The sequence below is a fragment of the Aythya fuligula genome, chromosome 2 (assembly GCF_009819795.1).
Source record: "Aythya fuligula isolate bAytFul2 chromosome 2, bAytFul2.pri, whole genome shotgun sequence".
NCBI classification, from domain to species: Eukaryota; Metazoa; Chordata; class Aves; order Anseriformes; family Anatidae; genus Aythya; species Aythya fuligula.
Window position 1 is genome coordinate 113,506,467 of NC_045560.1, and position 17,929 is coordinate 113,524,395.

General features: G+C 41.7%; 1 protein-coding gene across 1 annotated transcript in view; it reads left to right on the top strand.

Moving 5' to 3' along the window:
• Positions 1-13,088, top strand: part of PRKDC (protein kinase, DNA-activated, catalytic subunit) — a 76,651-nt gene extending 63,563 nt beyond the window's left edge. Inside the window, exons 75-86 of the mRNA XM_032181124.1 lie at positions 787-874; positions 1,562-1,705; positions 5,090-5,294; positions 5,845-5,912; positions 6,171-6,391; positions 6,637-6,729; positions 8,640-8,729; positions 9,954-10,025; positions 10,116-10,317; positions 10,797-10,985; positions 11,556-11,695; positions 12,737-13,088. Of these exons, the coding sequence (XP_032037015.1) occupies positions 787-874; positions 1,562-1,705; positions 5,090-5,294; positions 5,845-5,912; positions 6,171-6,391; positions 6,637-6,729; positions 8,640-8,729; positions 9,954-10,025; positions 10,116-10,317; positions 10,797-10,985; positions 11,556-11,695; positions 12,737-12,941 (1,717 nt within the window). The 3' untranslated portion in view covers positions 12,942-13,088. The remainder of the gene's footprint in view (positions 1-786; positions 875-1,561; positions 1,706-5,089; positions 5,295-5,844; positions 5,913-6,170; positions 6,392-6,636; positions 6,730-8,639; positions 8,730-9,953; positions 10,026-10,115; positions 10,318-10,796; positions 10,986-11,555; positions 11,696-12,736) is intronic.
• The last annotated feature ends 4,841 nt before the right edge of the window (positions 13,089-17,929 follow it).

The window sequence follows — 17,929 nt, forward strand, 5'->3', positions numbered from 1 at the left end:
GGAAAATGGGGTGCATGATTAGACTCTTGCTGTAGGAGACTTCACAGTAGTGACAGTCAGTACGCATGAGAGATAAAGCTTGCTTGGATACTTACTCTTTGTAATACCATGAGAGAGTGGCGGGGATGTTAGAATAAATGGTCCTATCAGATTTCAGAGATGGTCAGTGAAATTCATGAACACTTTGTTTTTTTGGGGGCGAGGAGGGGACAGCAGCTCTTTATTGTATTCTCTGCTTATGTAGCATGAGCCTACTGTAAGACCTACCTTGCCTATTTTGCCATGCAGTAAAACCTGAGTTAATCCTCAGAGGAAAAAAAAAAAAGTCAACTTTTATCACACAGTGCTGTAGAACCACTAAAATAATTTTAGGTGTCAAACTTCTGATATGTTTGCTGAAAAGTTTATCTTCAAACAAGAAGGTAAAGACTTGTACTTCACAAACTTTTATCACCCTTGAATAACTGTCACGACAGGATGTGTAGTCTTGTTAATGCCACTTTCTGTTCTAAGTATGCCTTCCACTACCCACCAAGCTGCTATTTTCATAGTGTGACAGTTAATCACCAAAAAATCAGGAGCTGTGCAGTTAGGACAGCCAATTTATTAACACCTATGCAGCCCAAGAGACTTCTGTGTCCTCCTACCCGTTTGTGCCTCCCCCACCCCACAACAGTTTCACCAGATTCTTGGATATAGCAGATGATCTGTATCATTGCTTATCTGCAGGCTAGGTGGTGATGCTAGTTCCTGTTGAATTGTGATGCCTTTTTTTTCCTTTTAAAGGATCAAGAGTAAGCTGGACAGGGGAGGAGTAGTTCAAGATTTTGTTTGCTCCCTGGAACAGCTCTCCAATCCTGTAATGCTTTTCAAGGTAAAGCATAATATTATTTTTCCCTCCTTCCCCACGCTGTTTAGGAAAGAAGGTGCTGGGCGGAGCCAGCCGCAGTTCAGTTGATACCGCAGGCGCAGGAAGTGGTTCAACCCAGCACTGGCTGGCGATGGTGTTCAGGGTCCTCCCTGCAGCTTTCATTCACCTTGGTCTCCATCCCTTGTGCCAGCTGACTGCTTTGCAGTTGCCTTTCACAGCTTTCTCCTTTCAAGGCCTCTGTACTGCTTCGTGGTCAGCCCTCCTGAGTTGTTCCAAAGTCATTACTGAATTAGCATTTGTGACCATCTAGAGACTTCAGAAAAATTCTGTCTTCTGGTGTTCTTGTGCCTTTTCCCAGCTCTCTGCTGGATTTCTCTGCCTGGATTGTAAACCCACTGCTGAAAGGATTCTCTTGTTTTGTTTGATACCACTCCCCGCCCCATAGGGGCTTTCTTAGTTCGCACTCGACACTATGGTAGTAAACATAATAATTATGTTGGTAAAATAGAAATGTTTTATCGTAACATGGAGTCAGAGTGTTTCCACAGCCTTTTGATCACTCTTGGCTTTCAAAAGATGTGTTAATTAGCTACTAGTACAGAAAACCAAATGCAATCTCAGCAAATTACCAGAGACTTGGGGTCAGCAAACTATTTTTGTCAGCACTCATCTGTTTCCTTCTGCTTGCAGGACTGGGTTGAGGATGTCAGAAATGAACTGTTAAAAACTGAGAGGAATAAGAATAAACTTAAGGAAATGTATGAAGAAATGTACAAGAATTTGGGAGATTTGGAGGCTCCTGGCCTTGGATTGATGAGAAAACGTTTTATTCAGGTACGTGTGGTCACTACATAGTGTTGGCGTTGTGAGCTTCTGTAGAATGCACTAAAAAGTCAAAAGAGAGCCACCAGATCACAGCTTTCACAGGTGCTGCAGCACTTGGTTAAGCAAGAGATCAAATTTAGGAGTTTGTGACTAGTATTTTGTTGCTAGAAGCTATGGGACTGTTACGAAGTTATCCTATGAAGTCTAGCTATGTCACATAGCTAGAAGCTATGGGACTAGTCAGCTTCTGCTTCTGACTGCCCTCTGGGTGCTGCCTGCCCTGCCCTGCCCACCCCCAGGTCCTCTGTGCCTTGGCCTCTCTGCCCATCTGTGATCCTGAACAGAAATCTGGCCTTGTTTTTTCCCTGCTGCCAAGGACATATGAGCAATTTAAGGTGTTGTGCTACATGATGATACTCAAAGTTGCTATTGATACTAAGTTTTTAGGATAAGTTAATCAAAGTGTTACAACTATGAGGAATTACAGAAATGATTCTATGAAACTAAATGAGGACTTAGCATAGTGAGAGTTGGCGTAGAAAAATGAAGTGAGGGAGAACACCTAACTTACTCATAAATTTCACATGTGAATTGTTCATGTCCAAGCTCACTATTGCAAATTTGAGAGCAAGATCTTGATTTGTTGAGAGTTCTGTGGAAACATCAGCTGTGAATACTCAAGAGCTGTCAAGAAAGCAAAATGACTGTTAGTCATTGAGAACAAAACATGGTTTTACACATTGACATAGCAGCCTTCTCAGATCTACGCATTGAACACTGAGTAGTCGTAGTCCACACATCTCAACGTGGACATAATGGAGCTGGAGGAGATTTAGGTGGCAAGAATAATCAGAGGTACAGAGTACCTCTGTACAAGGAATGACTTTAAGATTCGTCTAGTTAGGGGAGAACAAAACAAAAAACAAACAAACATACAAAAAAAAAAAAAAAAGAGAGCAGATACAGCTAAAGCTCTTAACATCAAGAGTGCCAAGCATGGAGAAAATATGCTGTGGAAGTGATAGGTTCAAAACAACCAGGGTGAAGTGTTTCCTCATTCAGTGCACAGTTAAGTGCTAAACTCCTGCTGCAGGATATTGTGGGCGCTTTCATGGGTTTGAGTAGTGGCTAGATAATATAGCATGGGGAGGGGGAAGATGCTTTGAGAGATGTAAATGCAAATGTGCCTTTCTGGGACCAGAAAGCCCTGAACTGCAAGCTGCTGGAGGCCAGGAGAGCAATGCTCCTGTAGAAGCAGGGCTGTATGCTCGTCCTGTGTGTTCACAGACCTGTGGCTTGGGCTGGGCAAATTCAGGTCTCTCGTGTATGGCTGCTGTTCTTAGTCACAATCACATGAGATAAACTTATCGGAGTCTCTCTGGGATTCCTGCCCCATCCCTTCAGGTGGGGCAGAGAGAGGAGGTGGAGGGTGAGAGTCAGGCAGGGCAGCAGGCAGGCGATACAGCAGCAGAAAGGGCAGTTAGGAGTTTTGGGGCTCTCGAGCCATTTCAGTAGGCTGCCACGAGATAAGCTGGGTCTCTGATGATAACAACTTTAAACCTTAGAGTAAGGGGATGAGAATTTGCAGGATGTGCTGCTGTCAGGATGGGGGCAGTGGGAGGGGAGCAGCTGTCTGTTCAGCCACACAGGGGCAAGCGCAGCCAGGGGCCTAGCAGGCACGAGGCCAAAGGCAGCCTGCCTTTGGGTACTGGGATGGTTTATGTCAATTCTGTTCCACTGAAGAAAAAAGGAGGGGAAAAAGGTCTCTTTTGATCACGATTGAATTAATAGCAGGGAGAAAAGAGCAAGGGAGATACTGTAAGAGGGGGCGCAGGATCCTTCCCTGCTGCTGAAGGGCAGAGGGAGGGCTGCGTTCATTTTACATACTAATGGCTGCAGCAGAAGAGGGGCAGGGTGATGGTGCACAGATGCTGAATTCTTTGCCTTTGTGATGCTGTATTAATGGAGAAACGAAGTGTGCTGTAGGGATGACAGCATGACTTCTGGTGTCCTTGCTGAAAAAGCTGTCTCCTGACTGACGTGCAAAATTGCTCTAATATGTGGAGTAATTCAAGCTTATAATCTTCATCCCTATTATCTATGTACAACTGCAGTTGTAATTTAAGCAATAAACATTTGCATTTATTTTTAACGTGAAATTCTGTAACAAGTAAATTGAATGCTATTGATGGGTTATACTAAGTAAAAGACAGTATTAAGGCTGTTTAAACATTTGCTACCCTTAATTTTAAGGAAATCAACTGAACAGAGGAAGATATCAGATAATGATCTGAAATCAGATTTGAAGTGATAAAAGCATTGACTATAGCAGTCCCTTTTTGAGAAGGATAATGTTTTCTGTATTTTCACTAACTTCAGTGAAATCGCTTTGTCCTTCATAGCTTTGGAGAAAAACTGTCAGGCATTTTAAAAACAAGTGAGCTTACATGTCTCTTCCAAGCTGTTAATACCAGTGAGGTCCAAGAGGGGACATCTGCTTTTTTTCTAGAACCTTGAACATGAACAGAAAAAGTCAGCTCAGTTAACTACTTACAGATAATACTTGTTTTGTTTATTAAATAGATTGGTATGAAATGTCTTTGCAGTTTTCCTTTATCAGGGTATTTTAAATTCTTCTAAAATACATTTTTGTACGTTTTTATATCCAAGATTTTTTCAAAGCAAATAGAATAAATAACGTGTTAGTAAGTAAAATATTTAAGTTGACACTCTCTAACATGATAAACAAATTAATTTTAATGCTCAAAGCTATCTAACATGCATTACGTGTATGTGTAATATACCTTTTGGTTAGCAAAAAAGTTATGTACAAAATTAGCTATGCTGTATTTACTTTGCTATGGAGTATGCTTGCTGCTAGTATTAAAAAATAATAAATCCATAAAGCACAAGAGTTTTCCAATTTTAAGGGAATACACATATTTGTATTTAATATTTCACTAGCTGTTCTTAAATGCTTACAAACAGACAGGGTACATTTTAAGTTTTAACAAGCAGCATTATTGATACACTGACCCAGAATCCAACTACAGTTGGAGGAGGTTAAGGGATAAGCTTCTGGTTTTGACACAGCAAGAAGGTTTGTGGTCTAATTCTACAGGTCTTCAGTACCACTGGGGTAGTAAAATGTTGATCCTAGCTGGTGGGGTCTGTCAAACAGGCAATGAAAAGTTTCTGATAGACCAGAAGCAATGGAGGGGAAAAAAAAAAAAAAAAAAAAAAAAAAAAAAGAACAGCAGTGGAAGAAAGATTGAGTTGTTTTAGGAGGCCAGATGAGAAACTGTGTCTGGATAGGAATGGGTGCTGTGTGGGTGCTCTTAGGGGGTTTCTAGCACTGTGTTTAACTGGATTAATTTCTGTAATGAACCACAGGCTTTTGGGAAGGATTTCAACAGTCATTTTGGAAAAGGTGGTTCAAAACTGCTGGATATGAAGGCTAAAGATTTTAATGGGATAGTAACTTCTCTCCTCGCAAAAATGAACGAAAAACATAGAGAGCCTGGAAATCTGAAAGAATGTTCACCATGGATGAGTGATTTCAAAGCTGAGTTCTTGAGGAATGAGCTAGAGGTTCCTGGTAAGTTCCCCTTTGGTGTCAATGGTGAACTGTCCCTTAAAAGAAAATTGCTACTTCTGAGCTCTTTCTTCTGATAGGTGCACGGCCCTTCATCCTCACCTTACACAGCGGTAGACTTCATCTGGAATAGCTCTGTTTTTTCATCTCTTATATCTGTTCTTAAGCTGTATGCCTGATTTTTAAAGTTGCATCTAAAATTGCATCTCTAACCTAAAACCTTTCTTTCCAAGGCCTGATTCCAGGAAATCTTATACTTAAATCTACTATAGATTTAATTTCAATTCAGTGAGGATATCTTCTAAACCTATTAATATCTGAAAATCATAATGGCTTAAGATAGAATATTAGTAATTCAAAGATAAAAACACATAATGGAAATTGATTTTTGATATATTTTCTTCAAATATACCACTCTGCAACATTCTGCCATTTTTACAAAATATCTGCAAGAGTTTTCTGTTCTTAAACACGTTTTTAAATAATAGTAATAATATTTTGAATCAGACTGACAATTTTTCATTTCCCCACCTCTATCCCGTGCCCCCTACAGGTCAGTACGATGGGAAGGGGAAACCACTGCCGGAGTACCACGTGAAAATCTCTGGATTTGATGAGCGGGTATGTTTCTAAGTTTGAGTCAGAATCCTGCTGGTATATATTTGAGTCCATATTCAGTCTGAAGAAGTCGACAATAGAAAGATGGTTGCTGTTTACACGTCTTGCAGCACATATATAAAGTTCAGCATTTTGGTTTTGAGTAGTAATTCAGCAACCTGATTTTGCCATTTGGGGATGCCAGATAGGCTTAATTTCAGTGATCAATCTGCAAGACCAGGCCTTCTGTCATAAATATTTTGCTTTTTCCTCTCTTTCAAGATAAGTGTAATGGAATCCTTGAGGAAACCGAAGCGTATAATAATCCGAGGCAGTGATGAGCAGGAGTACCCTTTTCTTGTCAAAGGTGGTGAAGACCTGCGACAAGACCAGCGCATTGAGCAGCTGTTTGATGTAATGAACATTATCCTTTCCCAAGATGCTGCCTGTAGCCAAAGAAATATGCAGCTGAAAACTTACCAGGTCATCCCCATGACAACAAGGTAGGACTTCATCTTGAAGGGACAAAAATTCTTATGCTAACAGATTCCGGTTCAGAGTGTTTTGGGTCTTGGATTGCTTTTTTTTGATGCATTGAAACGGCTTCATCTGGAATCTGTTTTTCAGGGTGTATTTAAATTGGTAGCTTTCAATGGTCTTTTAGCAGGCACTAGCATGTGTTGCTCCCTATTTTGTGTTGTTCCAACCCCTAAGCTATTTGTTCACATCTCTGGTTTCTTTGTTCCAGACTGGGGCTCATCAAGTGGCTGGAAAATACTTGTACTTTGAAAGAATTCCTGAGGAACAGCATGTCTGAAGAGGAACAATTCAACTATAACAGGTGGTTCTTGGGTTAACTGTGTCCTCTAATAGAGACCACTGCTAATGGGTCGGTCATGGTAGTGACAATCTTGTGGCAGCATTTTCTTTATTTAAAAGGAAGAGAAGTACCTATAAGCAAGGAGGCACTTTGTACTTCCTGACCCAAATTAGTAATTAGCAACTGTTTGTTTAATGAGTACCATTGTACCTGGAATATCCTCCACCCAGCTTGTTTAAACAAGAGGCTTATAATCGTGTGTGATGTCATTATCATCACCATTTCCTTATCGGCAGATTGATTTTTACAAGCAAAGGATTTTGATCTCTTGATTTGATCAGGCAGGAAATGGACGGAGGTCAGAAAGGGGGGACTGAGGGTGGAGGGGGAGCAGAAAGAGAGCTACTCTAGAAACTGTTCAGAAGTAAGTCAGGGATAGAGGAAATTGGCAGATGTACAAAACAACAACTGTAAAAGAACATTGACTGCATGTAAATGCTGGATTTGAATAAATTAGCTTTTCTGTCTCTGGATTGCTTGCAATTAAGGGATAAATATTTGTAAAATTGATGAATTCTAGGACATCGTCCCGTTTCTATTCTGGAATTTAGAAACATGATTTGATTTACTGACTTTGTCCCTTAGTACATAATCTCTGCTTGGGCTTGTCTTAAGTGCTGTCATCATGGTTTTAGTAGTTCTCTTGCTTGTAGGGCAGGTTGGAGGAAGCTCCATTGTGGAGGCTGGACTCCAAAGAGCCTTGGTTTCTAGAGCTACTTGATTTTTACTGAGCTTTTAGGAACTGCTTCAGTTCCTGCATTACTGCTATCAAGTTGACTTCTGTGATCAGCAGCATTACTGTTGATCCGACTTCAGTTACTAGAAGAGTGGAGGACTTGCATGGAAACATCTCATGAAGGGAGTCAGGAGGTGATCAGTGTCTTTTTAAAATCAATTAACAATTTATCCTAAAAATAGCTTGATTTGATTGTTGTTTACAGATTTGAAATATTTTCCCATACGCTCTTCAAATTAGTCAATTAAGACAATTTATACTGAGCTATGGTTGAATAGCACCACTCCCAAAGGAGAATTCCAACAAAACTCTTATCGGCAATATTTCAGCTGGGGTGAGGGGAAATAACCTCCTCAAGTGTAAAAGTTCTTTTCTGTATCCAGAAATGATGGCTACACGGTCTATAAATGATAAACATTTGTTAAATGGGAAGGATCTCTATATCTCAGAACATCCTCTGGAAGGAGAAAAGGCAGGTGGTGCTCTAGTAAGTGGCTGCCTGTCTGGAATAGAACAGCAGCTTAAGAGCTAGCACAGTGATGTATTCAGATAAGATGGGAGAAAAAATCAAATTATTCTGTAATCTGTGTAACTAATGAAGTCTAGCTTCTCCTGGATTAATAACTGAAGTCCTCCCCTCCTGTACATGCGGAAGAGATAATGGACTGCCTTCCTGCATTCCTTACCTGTTTGGATGGACAAATAGCAATGGGCAATGTGGCAAGCTATGTAATGCCTCAGGTGGAGAAGAAATAGCATTAAAAATATCTTTCCCTCTTTGGAGCAGTTATTTTGAGTCTTTTTTTTTTTTTTTCAAGGCAGCTTCTGATTTTTACAGTATCTGTTGGAAAATAATCTCATTGAGATATTAATGCCTAATCTTTCCTTAAATGTGACTGAAGTACATTCAGGGCCTGGGGGTGAGGAGATGGATGGATCAATGCATACACTGACTGCGTAAACTTCATTTCCTTAGCAAGGCTAAAAGTAATGTAGGCTGTAGCTTCCTTATGCCTTCTGTGCCTAAAAATCTCAAGGGTCATAGCAGCATATGCTCAGTTTGCAGATATTCAAGTACAGAGTGGTAAGATAATGTGGAGAAACTGAGACTTTTTTTTTTTTTTTTTGTCTGTAGCCAAAAAGGACCTCGTGCTGCCTATATAGAGTGGCTGGCCAAGATGAGTGGGAAAGCACAAGGCATGTCTCGATACCATTATATGTACAAGTAAGTTTTAAGAGAATTGCATGCATTGTATAGAAACTAAAGAATGCACAAATACACGGTTGTAGACATTACATGAAAAAATAATCTGCATTATAGTACACTGTCTAGACCTGATTTTCACCCATTTTACAACTTTGTCTAACGTGAGATGCTCTGCAGAAGGAGCTTAGTACCGCTAAAATTCTAGCAGAGCGCAGGAGTGCTTTCAGAAGCTTGCTTATTTTCCTTAAGAAGGTGTCTAGAAACAGGTGCTCATCTTCAACTGTATTTTGTAGCTCTTATTCCTGAGTATGCAATTAGGTAGGCTGCCTTGGAGCCAGAGCAGCTGCTAAAGTTGGACAAGGAGTGTCATTGTGATTCAATGATGGTTTAAGAATACATGATGGTTTGGGTCCACACTTGAGTATCCTCAGAAATTTCTATGCCTGCCTCATTCTAATGGTATGGTGGAGGAAGAGAAGTTTCCAGTGGAGGATTTCTGATGAGCTCATAACCTGCTTAAACAAGTTTCTTGTTTCTTTAGGGAAAACTTTGACTCATTTATCTGAGTGCATCTATGTTAACATTTTTATTCATATCAGGAATGTGCTTTTGAAGTGAATTCCCAATCTCTCTCATGTTGGCTTGCATCGCAGAGCTGTCCCTGAGCACACAACTTGGCTGCTTTCAAACAGAGCTTAACTGGAAGCAGGGCACCCAGTGCATTCCAGCTGCTCACAAGCATTTGTTTCACAGGACCAGATGTGGGCTAGCCCAGCACAATCACCCTCCCTCCCCCAGATGTGTATGGCATAGATGTCCTCAGCACCAACCATGTAGCGCTGTTGCCTCCCCTTCTGCAGCACTATTTTCTGGTGTGCTGCTGCGTGTTGCTGGGAGATTCGACTTAGTTTCTCTGCATGGAAGAGACTATCCAGCCAGAAAGAGCACAATTGTGTTGCTCTAAAAAGCTTAGCCCATCTACTTAATTTGGGGAAGAATAGACGAAGCTACATGCTATTTCGTAGTAAGAAATTTTAGTCTTGAAAATAACTGCCTGGAAAAAGAAAAGGGGATTCACTTTTAATACCAGATAAAACATTTAGGGCAAACTCTGTGTGTGGCTTGCTCTGTTGTTTCCTGATGTAAACAAACGTGCAGATGTAGTCATGTACATACCTTAACTTCTAACATCCCATGTGCTGTTGCCTCAGTAGCTGACAATACTCTTTCATTAATTTGCAGAAACGCAAGCCGTACAGAAACAGTTATTTCCTTCAAAAGCAGGGAAAGCAGTGTTCCAGAAGACCTGCTGCGGTAAGTGCACTGCTAATGACTGCTCACTGTGAAACAGAAGCTTACTTTTTTTTTTTTCTGTATTCAACAAATTCCTTCTGTTTTGTTAAGGAGAGCCTTTGTGAAAATGAGCACATCTCCAGAAGCCTTCCTGTCTCTTCGGTCACATTTTGCCAGCTCTCATGCCCTGATGTGCATCAGTCACTGGATACTTGGTATTGGAGACAGACATCTGTCCAACTTCATGATTAACAAGGAGACAGGCGGCATGGTGGGAATAGATTTTGGACATGCATTTGGATCAGCCACACAGGTATGTTTTCTTTAAAAAAAAAAAAAAAAAAAAATTGCTACAGCTTTTTTTTTTTTTTTAATTTGCTTTATGCAATTATGAGTCAATTCTCAATACTAAATTTCAGGTATTTCATTTTCATTTGCCATTGTTCTGATTGTAAAATAATATTTAAAAGTTATTTCTGGTTAATAGAACAAAATCTGTGTTTTCAGACGTATAAACTGCTTGTCTGAGAAATGAAATTAAGGAGTTTCATATAAAGGGGAAAGGGAATGAAAAAATACATATTCAGCCTGTGTGATGGTGTTTTGTACAGTGTAACCATGCTTTCAACCACTGTCACTAAATACTCACAACCAGAGCTCTGATGGCACAGTGTGGTGCTGTTCCACCAACCTGCACATGTTCAGTTAAGTTACAAAGAAGGTTTTTCTAATCCTTTGTTCCCAAGGTTATTTAATTCTTGTTTTCTTTTGACTATCCTTGCCCTTGGTTAGATTTTGCCAGTGCCAGAGCTGATGCCTTTTCGTCTGACTCGCCAGTTTGTTAATCTGATGATGCCAGTGAAGGAGTGGGGTCTCATTTACAGTGTGATGGTACATGCCCTCAGAGCTTATCGTGCAGATCCAGATCCCCTCATCAACACGATGGATGTATTTGTAAAGGAGCCTTCTCTGGACTGGAAGGTGGGTTTTTTTTTCTTTCCTTTTTCCTCATGTAAAAATTCTTAAACTCTAAGAACAAAAGTGATCAAAAAGGAGGTATTTCATGATGCTTGGTCTCAGTGCTTCTTCTGTTGAGTTCACAAAGAAACTGGACAAAACATTTAAAATGACAGAATTTTGTAAGGATGATGATGGACAAGGAAGAGTTGCACATGGCTGTGCTGGTAATGTACCATTCTTTGTGTGATAATCCTAAAAATGCGGTTATCTCTTGAACACATGTCACTTAATGGCAGCAGCGTAAGTATTTTCAGCTTTTTGCATTGAGCCCCTTAAATTTTGATAACAGGACTGTATTTATCTAACAATTACAGAGAAACAAAGCATCTGAAACAAACTGCACTTACTTAAGGAAGTCCAATTGTAAATTAAATTTAAAGTCGCAGGCAGCCTAGATACTATCTCAGCACTTCGCCCTCCACTGCATCTCCTATTACGAGTTGCTGGCTTGACTTGGTATGATGTGGCAGCATAAAGGTCTGTTTAAGTATGATGAATAAAATAAATAGAGCAAAATTATTTCCTCTTTAGAACTTTGAACAAAGGCAGCTGAAAAAAGGAGGCACGTGGATTAAGGAAATAAACACATCTCAAGTAAACTGGTACCCTTTGCAAAAAGTCAGCTACGTCAAAAGGAAGCTTACAGGCTGCAATCCAGCAAGAATCACTTGGTAAGATGCTCCCCTTTTGTTTTAAACTGTTCCACTAAGAACTTTGGCAGGCTCCAAAACTTGTCGGCAGTTTTGCTCCCTTCAGATAGAATGGCAGCTAGGAAAAGAAGAGGCAGACAGGGCAAAATATTTTTAGGAATCATTTTGGTCCACATACAAGCTCTCTGAATCATCCTGCCAGCCAAAACACCAGATATCTCCCCAACTGTTCTTGCTCCAGCTCAGGCCTCTTGAGCAGTTTTACTGTTCCTGGCAACAAGTTTGTTCCCACCCTGTAAGCTGGCTTAAAGAACAGCAGTCTGAAGAGTAAGAAACTGTTCCATCTACACAGCTTTTAGGCTAGGGCTAGTATTTAAGAATCTGATGTGCTTCTGCTTGACACTTGTTTGGAGGAGAACCTGAAATAGGTGTAGAGGAGGAATGAAGGTAAGCTGCTTTCCAAAAACATCAAATTCAAACCTGGTGGCATTCTCAGGTTATTTCTGTCAGTCTAGTCAAGTCTGGCTCAAATCAGAACGTCTTCAGAATTCAGTTAAAGTACAATTAATCCCTTCCATCCTCTTTTAAAAAGGCATTCTGGATTAATAAAAAAAAATGGGGGGGGGAGGAGAGTAATGAAAACAAGGAGAAAGTGAGCCTGTTTTAAAACCATACAAAAACTGAAAAGCATAAGACTCGGGAGGAGTCTCTTTCGCTGTCAAGGCTGAACTGGAAAAAGCAGCAAAATATTTCTTGCAGACACAAATCAGCAGGGCAGGTAGGGAGATAAATCAGCTTGGATGTGAAGTGCTGTATCCTTCTTCCAGTTAAGAGGTTTTTGACCAGATTTAAATATTTGTGGTAAATATTCACTAGCAAAGGACGCCTGAAATCACCCAGCTTTGATTGGCCAAGACTTCCACAACTATTGAACTCCACGTCTTGAAAAATAAAGCTGCATGAATGGTGTCCAAGTAGCATTTCATAGTTTAAAACCCCCTACCTAAGACTTCCTTGGCTTGTTCCTCTTAATAAGAACTTACTTTTGTGTTCCCTATTTAGTGATGAGCTCCGCCTGGGCTATGAGAAGTCATCCTTCTACAATGATTGTGCAGCTGTGGCTCGTGGTAACACTGATCATAATATCAGAGCCAAGGAGCCCGAGGACGGACTGTCAGAAGAAACCCAAGTGAGATGCCTGATAGATCAAGCGACAGACCCCAACGTTCTTGGCAGAGTCTGGGAAGGATGGGAGCCTTGGATGTGAGGGGTGACTTTCTAAAGCCAAGGGGGATGGACCCCAACGCACAGCTGCAGCCAGTCAGCATTTTAAGGCCAAAATGGGAAAACCCACTTAACCACTTTTATCATCATTGGTTAACTTGACTAATATAGAAAATATTTTTGTATGAAAGCTGTGTTTAAATAGTGATTTGTTTACGTGGTTCTGCACCCAAGCAGCTTTATTGTTTTTGTGTTAAAGTCAGTGTGGAAAGAACTGGCAGGGCCTGCAGAGAGCTTTAAGAGTGATTTGAAAGGCACTCTGATCATTCAGAGGAGAGCCGCGAATCCGTACCCTCTGGACTTGTAGGCATCCTTGTAGTAAAAGTGTGTGCTTTGTGTTTGTTTTTGTTTGTTTGTTTAGAGGCCTTACTGGCAGTCAACTGAAGCCATTCTGCACACACATGAGAACCTTCTAGTTTTACTTAAGAAATAATATCAACAGAAACAGTAAAGCACATGCTAAAAATGATCAGAAAATGGTGTTTAGTTCTAGATACCTAAGGTGTCTGGATGGTTATTTCATTACTGGATAATGAGAAACTAATGATGAGATCGTGCCAGTTTGTTACAGCAGGTTGGCTTTTAACAATCAGGGATTTTAGTCTGTGCCTCTTTACTTCAGAGGTCTATGCTCCTCATGTTTTATTGATTCCAAATCAGTTGTTTGGCCAAAGCCAGACATTGGCGCTGGCAGCACAGCAGAGTACTGTAAGCTTCTTGCTGTAACTGCAGCACAGCAGAATAATGTCTGCTGCACTTTGGTGTTTACTCATGACAAAGCTGAGAAGTCATGCAAGAGTTGGCTCTTACTCTCTGGCAGCCGGTTTTCAGGTAACCTTGGTGGCAAATGCAGTGCAGCACAGACAGCAAGGTGGCAAGATTTTTTTTTCTAAAATATCGCAGTTGTTTATTACCTGTAATTCACTGTCAAAGATATCTTCCATTTATGTTTGTAATAATTATCATAAAAGGTATAATAAAAATGAGTCTTTGCCCTTTCACCACCTACAAGCTCTCCTTCCTGCCTCTGTGGCAAGGGGGTAGTCTCAGTCCTGTTGAGGCTGTGGCTGCCTCTGGCACCGATTTCAAGCGAACCTTGCAGCTGGAGAGCAGAGGAATCTGTCCTTGGTAAAGGCTGTGGAAGTCTCAAGACTGGGAAGTCTGCTGGCAGAAAACTAATGAATAGGGCAAAAGCTGTTCAGTAGTGCTTTTTTTTTTTTTTTTTTGGTTCTAAACATTTTCCAGCAACTACTGTTTTTTACCTTGCTTCTTATTAAATATGATCAATTGTTTGTCAATACTTAACATTATGAATCAAAAATTCAAAATCTTTATATCGGATTTATTTATTAAAAATACTGTTCACTCGTATTTTTGTAGAATAAACATTACAGATAAGACCGTTTATTTAAAAATAAAAATAAACCTTGAGATTTACTGCTTGCTCTTAAAGTTGATTTAGGGCACTTTAATCACTGAAAACACCAAAATTTACCCACTTATGCAGGTGATGATGAACAGACAGGGTTTTTTTTCCATAGGTGTGCAGTATAGTTATTTTTATATACACATGTGTGTCCTGCGTCTCGGTGCATTTAGTTCTTTTCATCTCTGGCACCAATAAAGCAGGTGGCATTATGACTAACGATTGGCTCTCTGAGGCAGCCTGGGTTTCTTGGTGTCACTGCAAATATGAGAAAGTTAAAGCACAATAAAAAGCTACATGAAAAGGCGAAGGGACATTTAGAAATGAAGTGGCTGATCATACGAGGTGTTAAATTGCACTTTTGGCACATACCTTAGATATTTACTAGGTACTTTGACCCGTACCATGGCGGACAAAGTTCAGGTTTATAGTTTAACGAGGCTCTTTGTGTAATGACTTTTGATACCATCGGCAGCACAACTTCTCTGCTTCCCTAGCCCATGCTGCTCAGCAGGGCTTGATCCAAAGCTGATTGAGGTGCCCTGAGCTGGAGTGTAGAGCGGGGTGGAGCAGGGGCACAGCCCTGTTCTTCCAGGTGAGAGAGGCTGTAGTGAACCCACATCCTTCTCCTCCCCTCCTCTCCCTCCTGTCAGCATCCAGAGGTTCTTGGGCCAGGCAGCAAGCCTCAACTGCTAGGTGACAGTAGCGCTGACAACACAGAAAGCTTAGAACATTCCTACAACATTTAAGAAATAAAAATCTCAAAATAGTTAAAAGGTTGGTTTTGGCCCTAAAGTAAGTGTTGTAATTTGAAGCCACAGCTACTTCACTCTTTTTAGTGATGTATTTGTCATCTTCACAAAGCAGCTCCAGAGCAATGCCAGCATCATACTGCTGCCTCTTCACCAGCAGAAACCATTCCCATGCAAAGTAAGTGCAATTACCCTAATGGAGGAGTAAAAGACTGGGCTTTGTCTGTGCAGCTAAATAAGTCTGAAAATAACTTCCAACATATGTAAATTGCAGCTGCCTTCCCCATTTGAGTGCTCTAAATAAAATACAGAAGTTAAATGGAAGGGCTAAAGCTAAAGCCAACCTGTGAACTAGCAAGAAAAGTACTGACATAAGGAAAACCTCAAGTTGCTGGGCTGCATGCTTTATGGGGTGGTTTTGTTCAGTTTCCAGAAAGAATTAGGATGATGCGTGTCTCAAAGTCAGAGACAGCCTCAGGTCTCATGATGCAAAACTAAACTTTGCAACTATCTACAGGTATGGTAGGCTACTTCTTTCCTGGATTAAATAAACAGATGTGGACTGTATCTGGGAAATCATTAATTGCATCTAAAAGGCTATATAAACCATTAGCATCTATTCTTTGAAGATTTTTCTTAGTGTACTGAGTAGTAATCCTGTTTAAGCTAGTCATCACCATCTCTGTCAGTCTTATTTCTCTCTAATTAAACATCATACTGCTGAACACATAGGAAAAATCTAGCTGCAACCTGCAGCAGCCTGCAGTGTCATTTCTTAGATGAAAAATAAATTCATGTATGCTGCTTGTCATCCTTGTGATTTTCTGTAGTCCCCACCACAGCCCCTCAATTTAAAGGTTAGCTTGGGGTATTTGTGGCTGAGCTTTGGTATAGCACCAACATGCTTTTGGGTGTGGGAAGGAGCCTACAACATCTCCACAAGTACAAACTCCTTGGGCTTCTCTTCAGCTGTGGAAAAAGGAGATTCCTGCATCTCCTATGTCCTCGTAGCAAAGGGCTTGATCAGCTGCTTCCTGGAGTTAGGGAAGCGAGGTTCTACACTTGAAGAAACTTCTCCCCAACCCACATTTTTCAAAACCAAGGAGTTAAAACAGGGATTTATTACCACTGCTTAAAACTCTTCCCCACCACCACCAAGCGTTGACCCACGAATGAGGGTGGGTTGAGCCATTTCTTTAACACTGTACATCTAATTTGTAAATGCCTCGAGGTTTAAGGAATTCATTTTTAAGCTACACAGCTTGCAAGAAATGGCACTTAGCACAAAATGGTGGCATGCTGGTCATCCTCCACAAACCCTGACAGCTTTCCTAGTACTGAGCCAAAGCTACCAAATAGCTGTATCTTGCCTTAAACCAACAGCACATGGGTAGGGTGTTTAGTTGGTTTGGTTTTCTGTCCTGTTTGGTGGGACAGGAGAGGGTAAGCAGTGTGTGTGTCTATTGCACTCACAGTGTGTGACACTGAAAGATTTCATTTGGTTAGGCAGAAGCCATAGCTGCAAATTCGGTTGTGTGACATCCCTGTTGGAACCAATGCAAGCCTTTTACAACCTTTACGATTCTGTGATTCTAAGGGTTCACAGAAGAGTGTGAGAGCACAAGGAGGCCGGCCTTTGGTCCTGCCCCATCCCTGGGAACGTATTGTCAGATTTTTGCCTCTCCCTGAGCAATTTGCACCTCCCTGCCTGTGTGTGCCATTCCCTAGGCTCTTCCTGGCTCGCAGCCTGTGCCCCAAACACCCGTGTGTGATCTCCTGTGAGGCCGAGCCCCTCACACTGCCCCACTGCTGCTGCGGCCTTGCTGCCTCACCGCAAGGCCGCCGTGGGCCCAGCCTCGCCTGGCTCCTGCTCCCCCTGGCGCAGGTCCTGCATGTCTCACGGGGCTGCCAGAGAGAGCACGGTGAGAAGGACAGGGAGGATTAAAGCAAGGCTGAAGCCTTGCCCTGGTTCCTCTCCTTCCCTGCAGCCTGCCCCCCTCTTTATTTCTGTGATTTTAATCCCTGCCCCCTCAAGGGCTCAGCCTCCTGGGATTCACAGCCTGGCACTCCAGACCAAAGTATTATTTTTCCTCTCCAACACCTCTTGGAGAAAAGCTTCTTGTCCTTTCTTGCCAGGTTTAAATGCTCCTCTTTGCTCAAGCAGGAACTTTAAACAGGTTTTACAGAAAGCTTTCTGAACTTCAGATGCTTAAAATGTTTCTTACTGCTCCTTAAAACTTACCGAACCCTGGAGAGAAGCAAGGATTTGGTGGCTCAGGTACTTGGCAGTCCGGGTGAGGGATTCAAGTTCTTGCGTCTGCTTCTCTGCCCGTGAGAGCTGAACATGAGCCAGCACCGTGCCCTCGCTGCTAAGGAGGCTCACGGGTGCCTTGGTGCAAGAGGCAAAGCTCTGCCAGCAGGTAGCACTGCTTTATGTGCAGGTGATGGAGCACCGGCACAGGTTGCCCAGCGAAGCTGCGGAGCTCCTCCTTGGAGCTCTTCAAAAGCCACCTGGACTGAAGTCCTTCATTTTGGTGAGCAGCAAGTATCACTGACTTACCTGCTCCTGGATGCTTTGCTGCAGGTGTACTGAAACCCCAGTGCTTCACACCATGACCCACACAAAGCTGTGCTGAGGGCTACTCTTGTCAGGTGGGCTCAGCAACAAACACAACCAGCTTGGCTTCCAGCTGGGGTGATGGGTGGGCTGCGCAGATTCATGCAGCATTGATATACCCCAGTGCTGGGTGTGTGTGTGGATGGGACAGGGTATAACAACACACAGAACTGGAT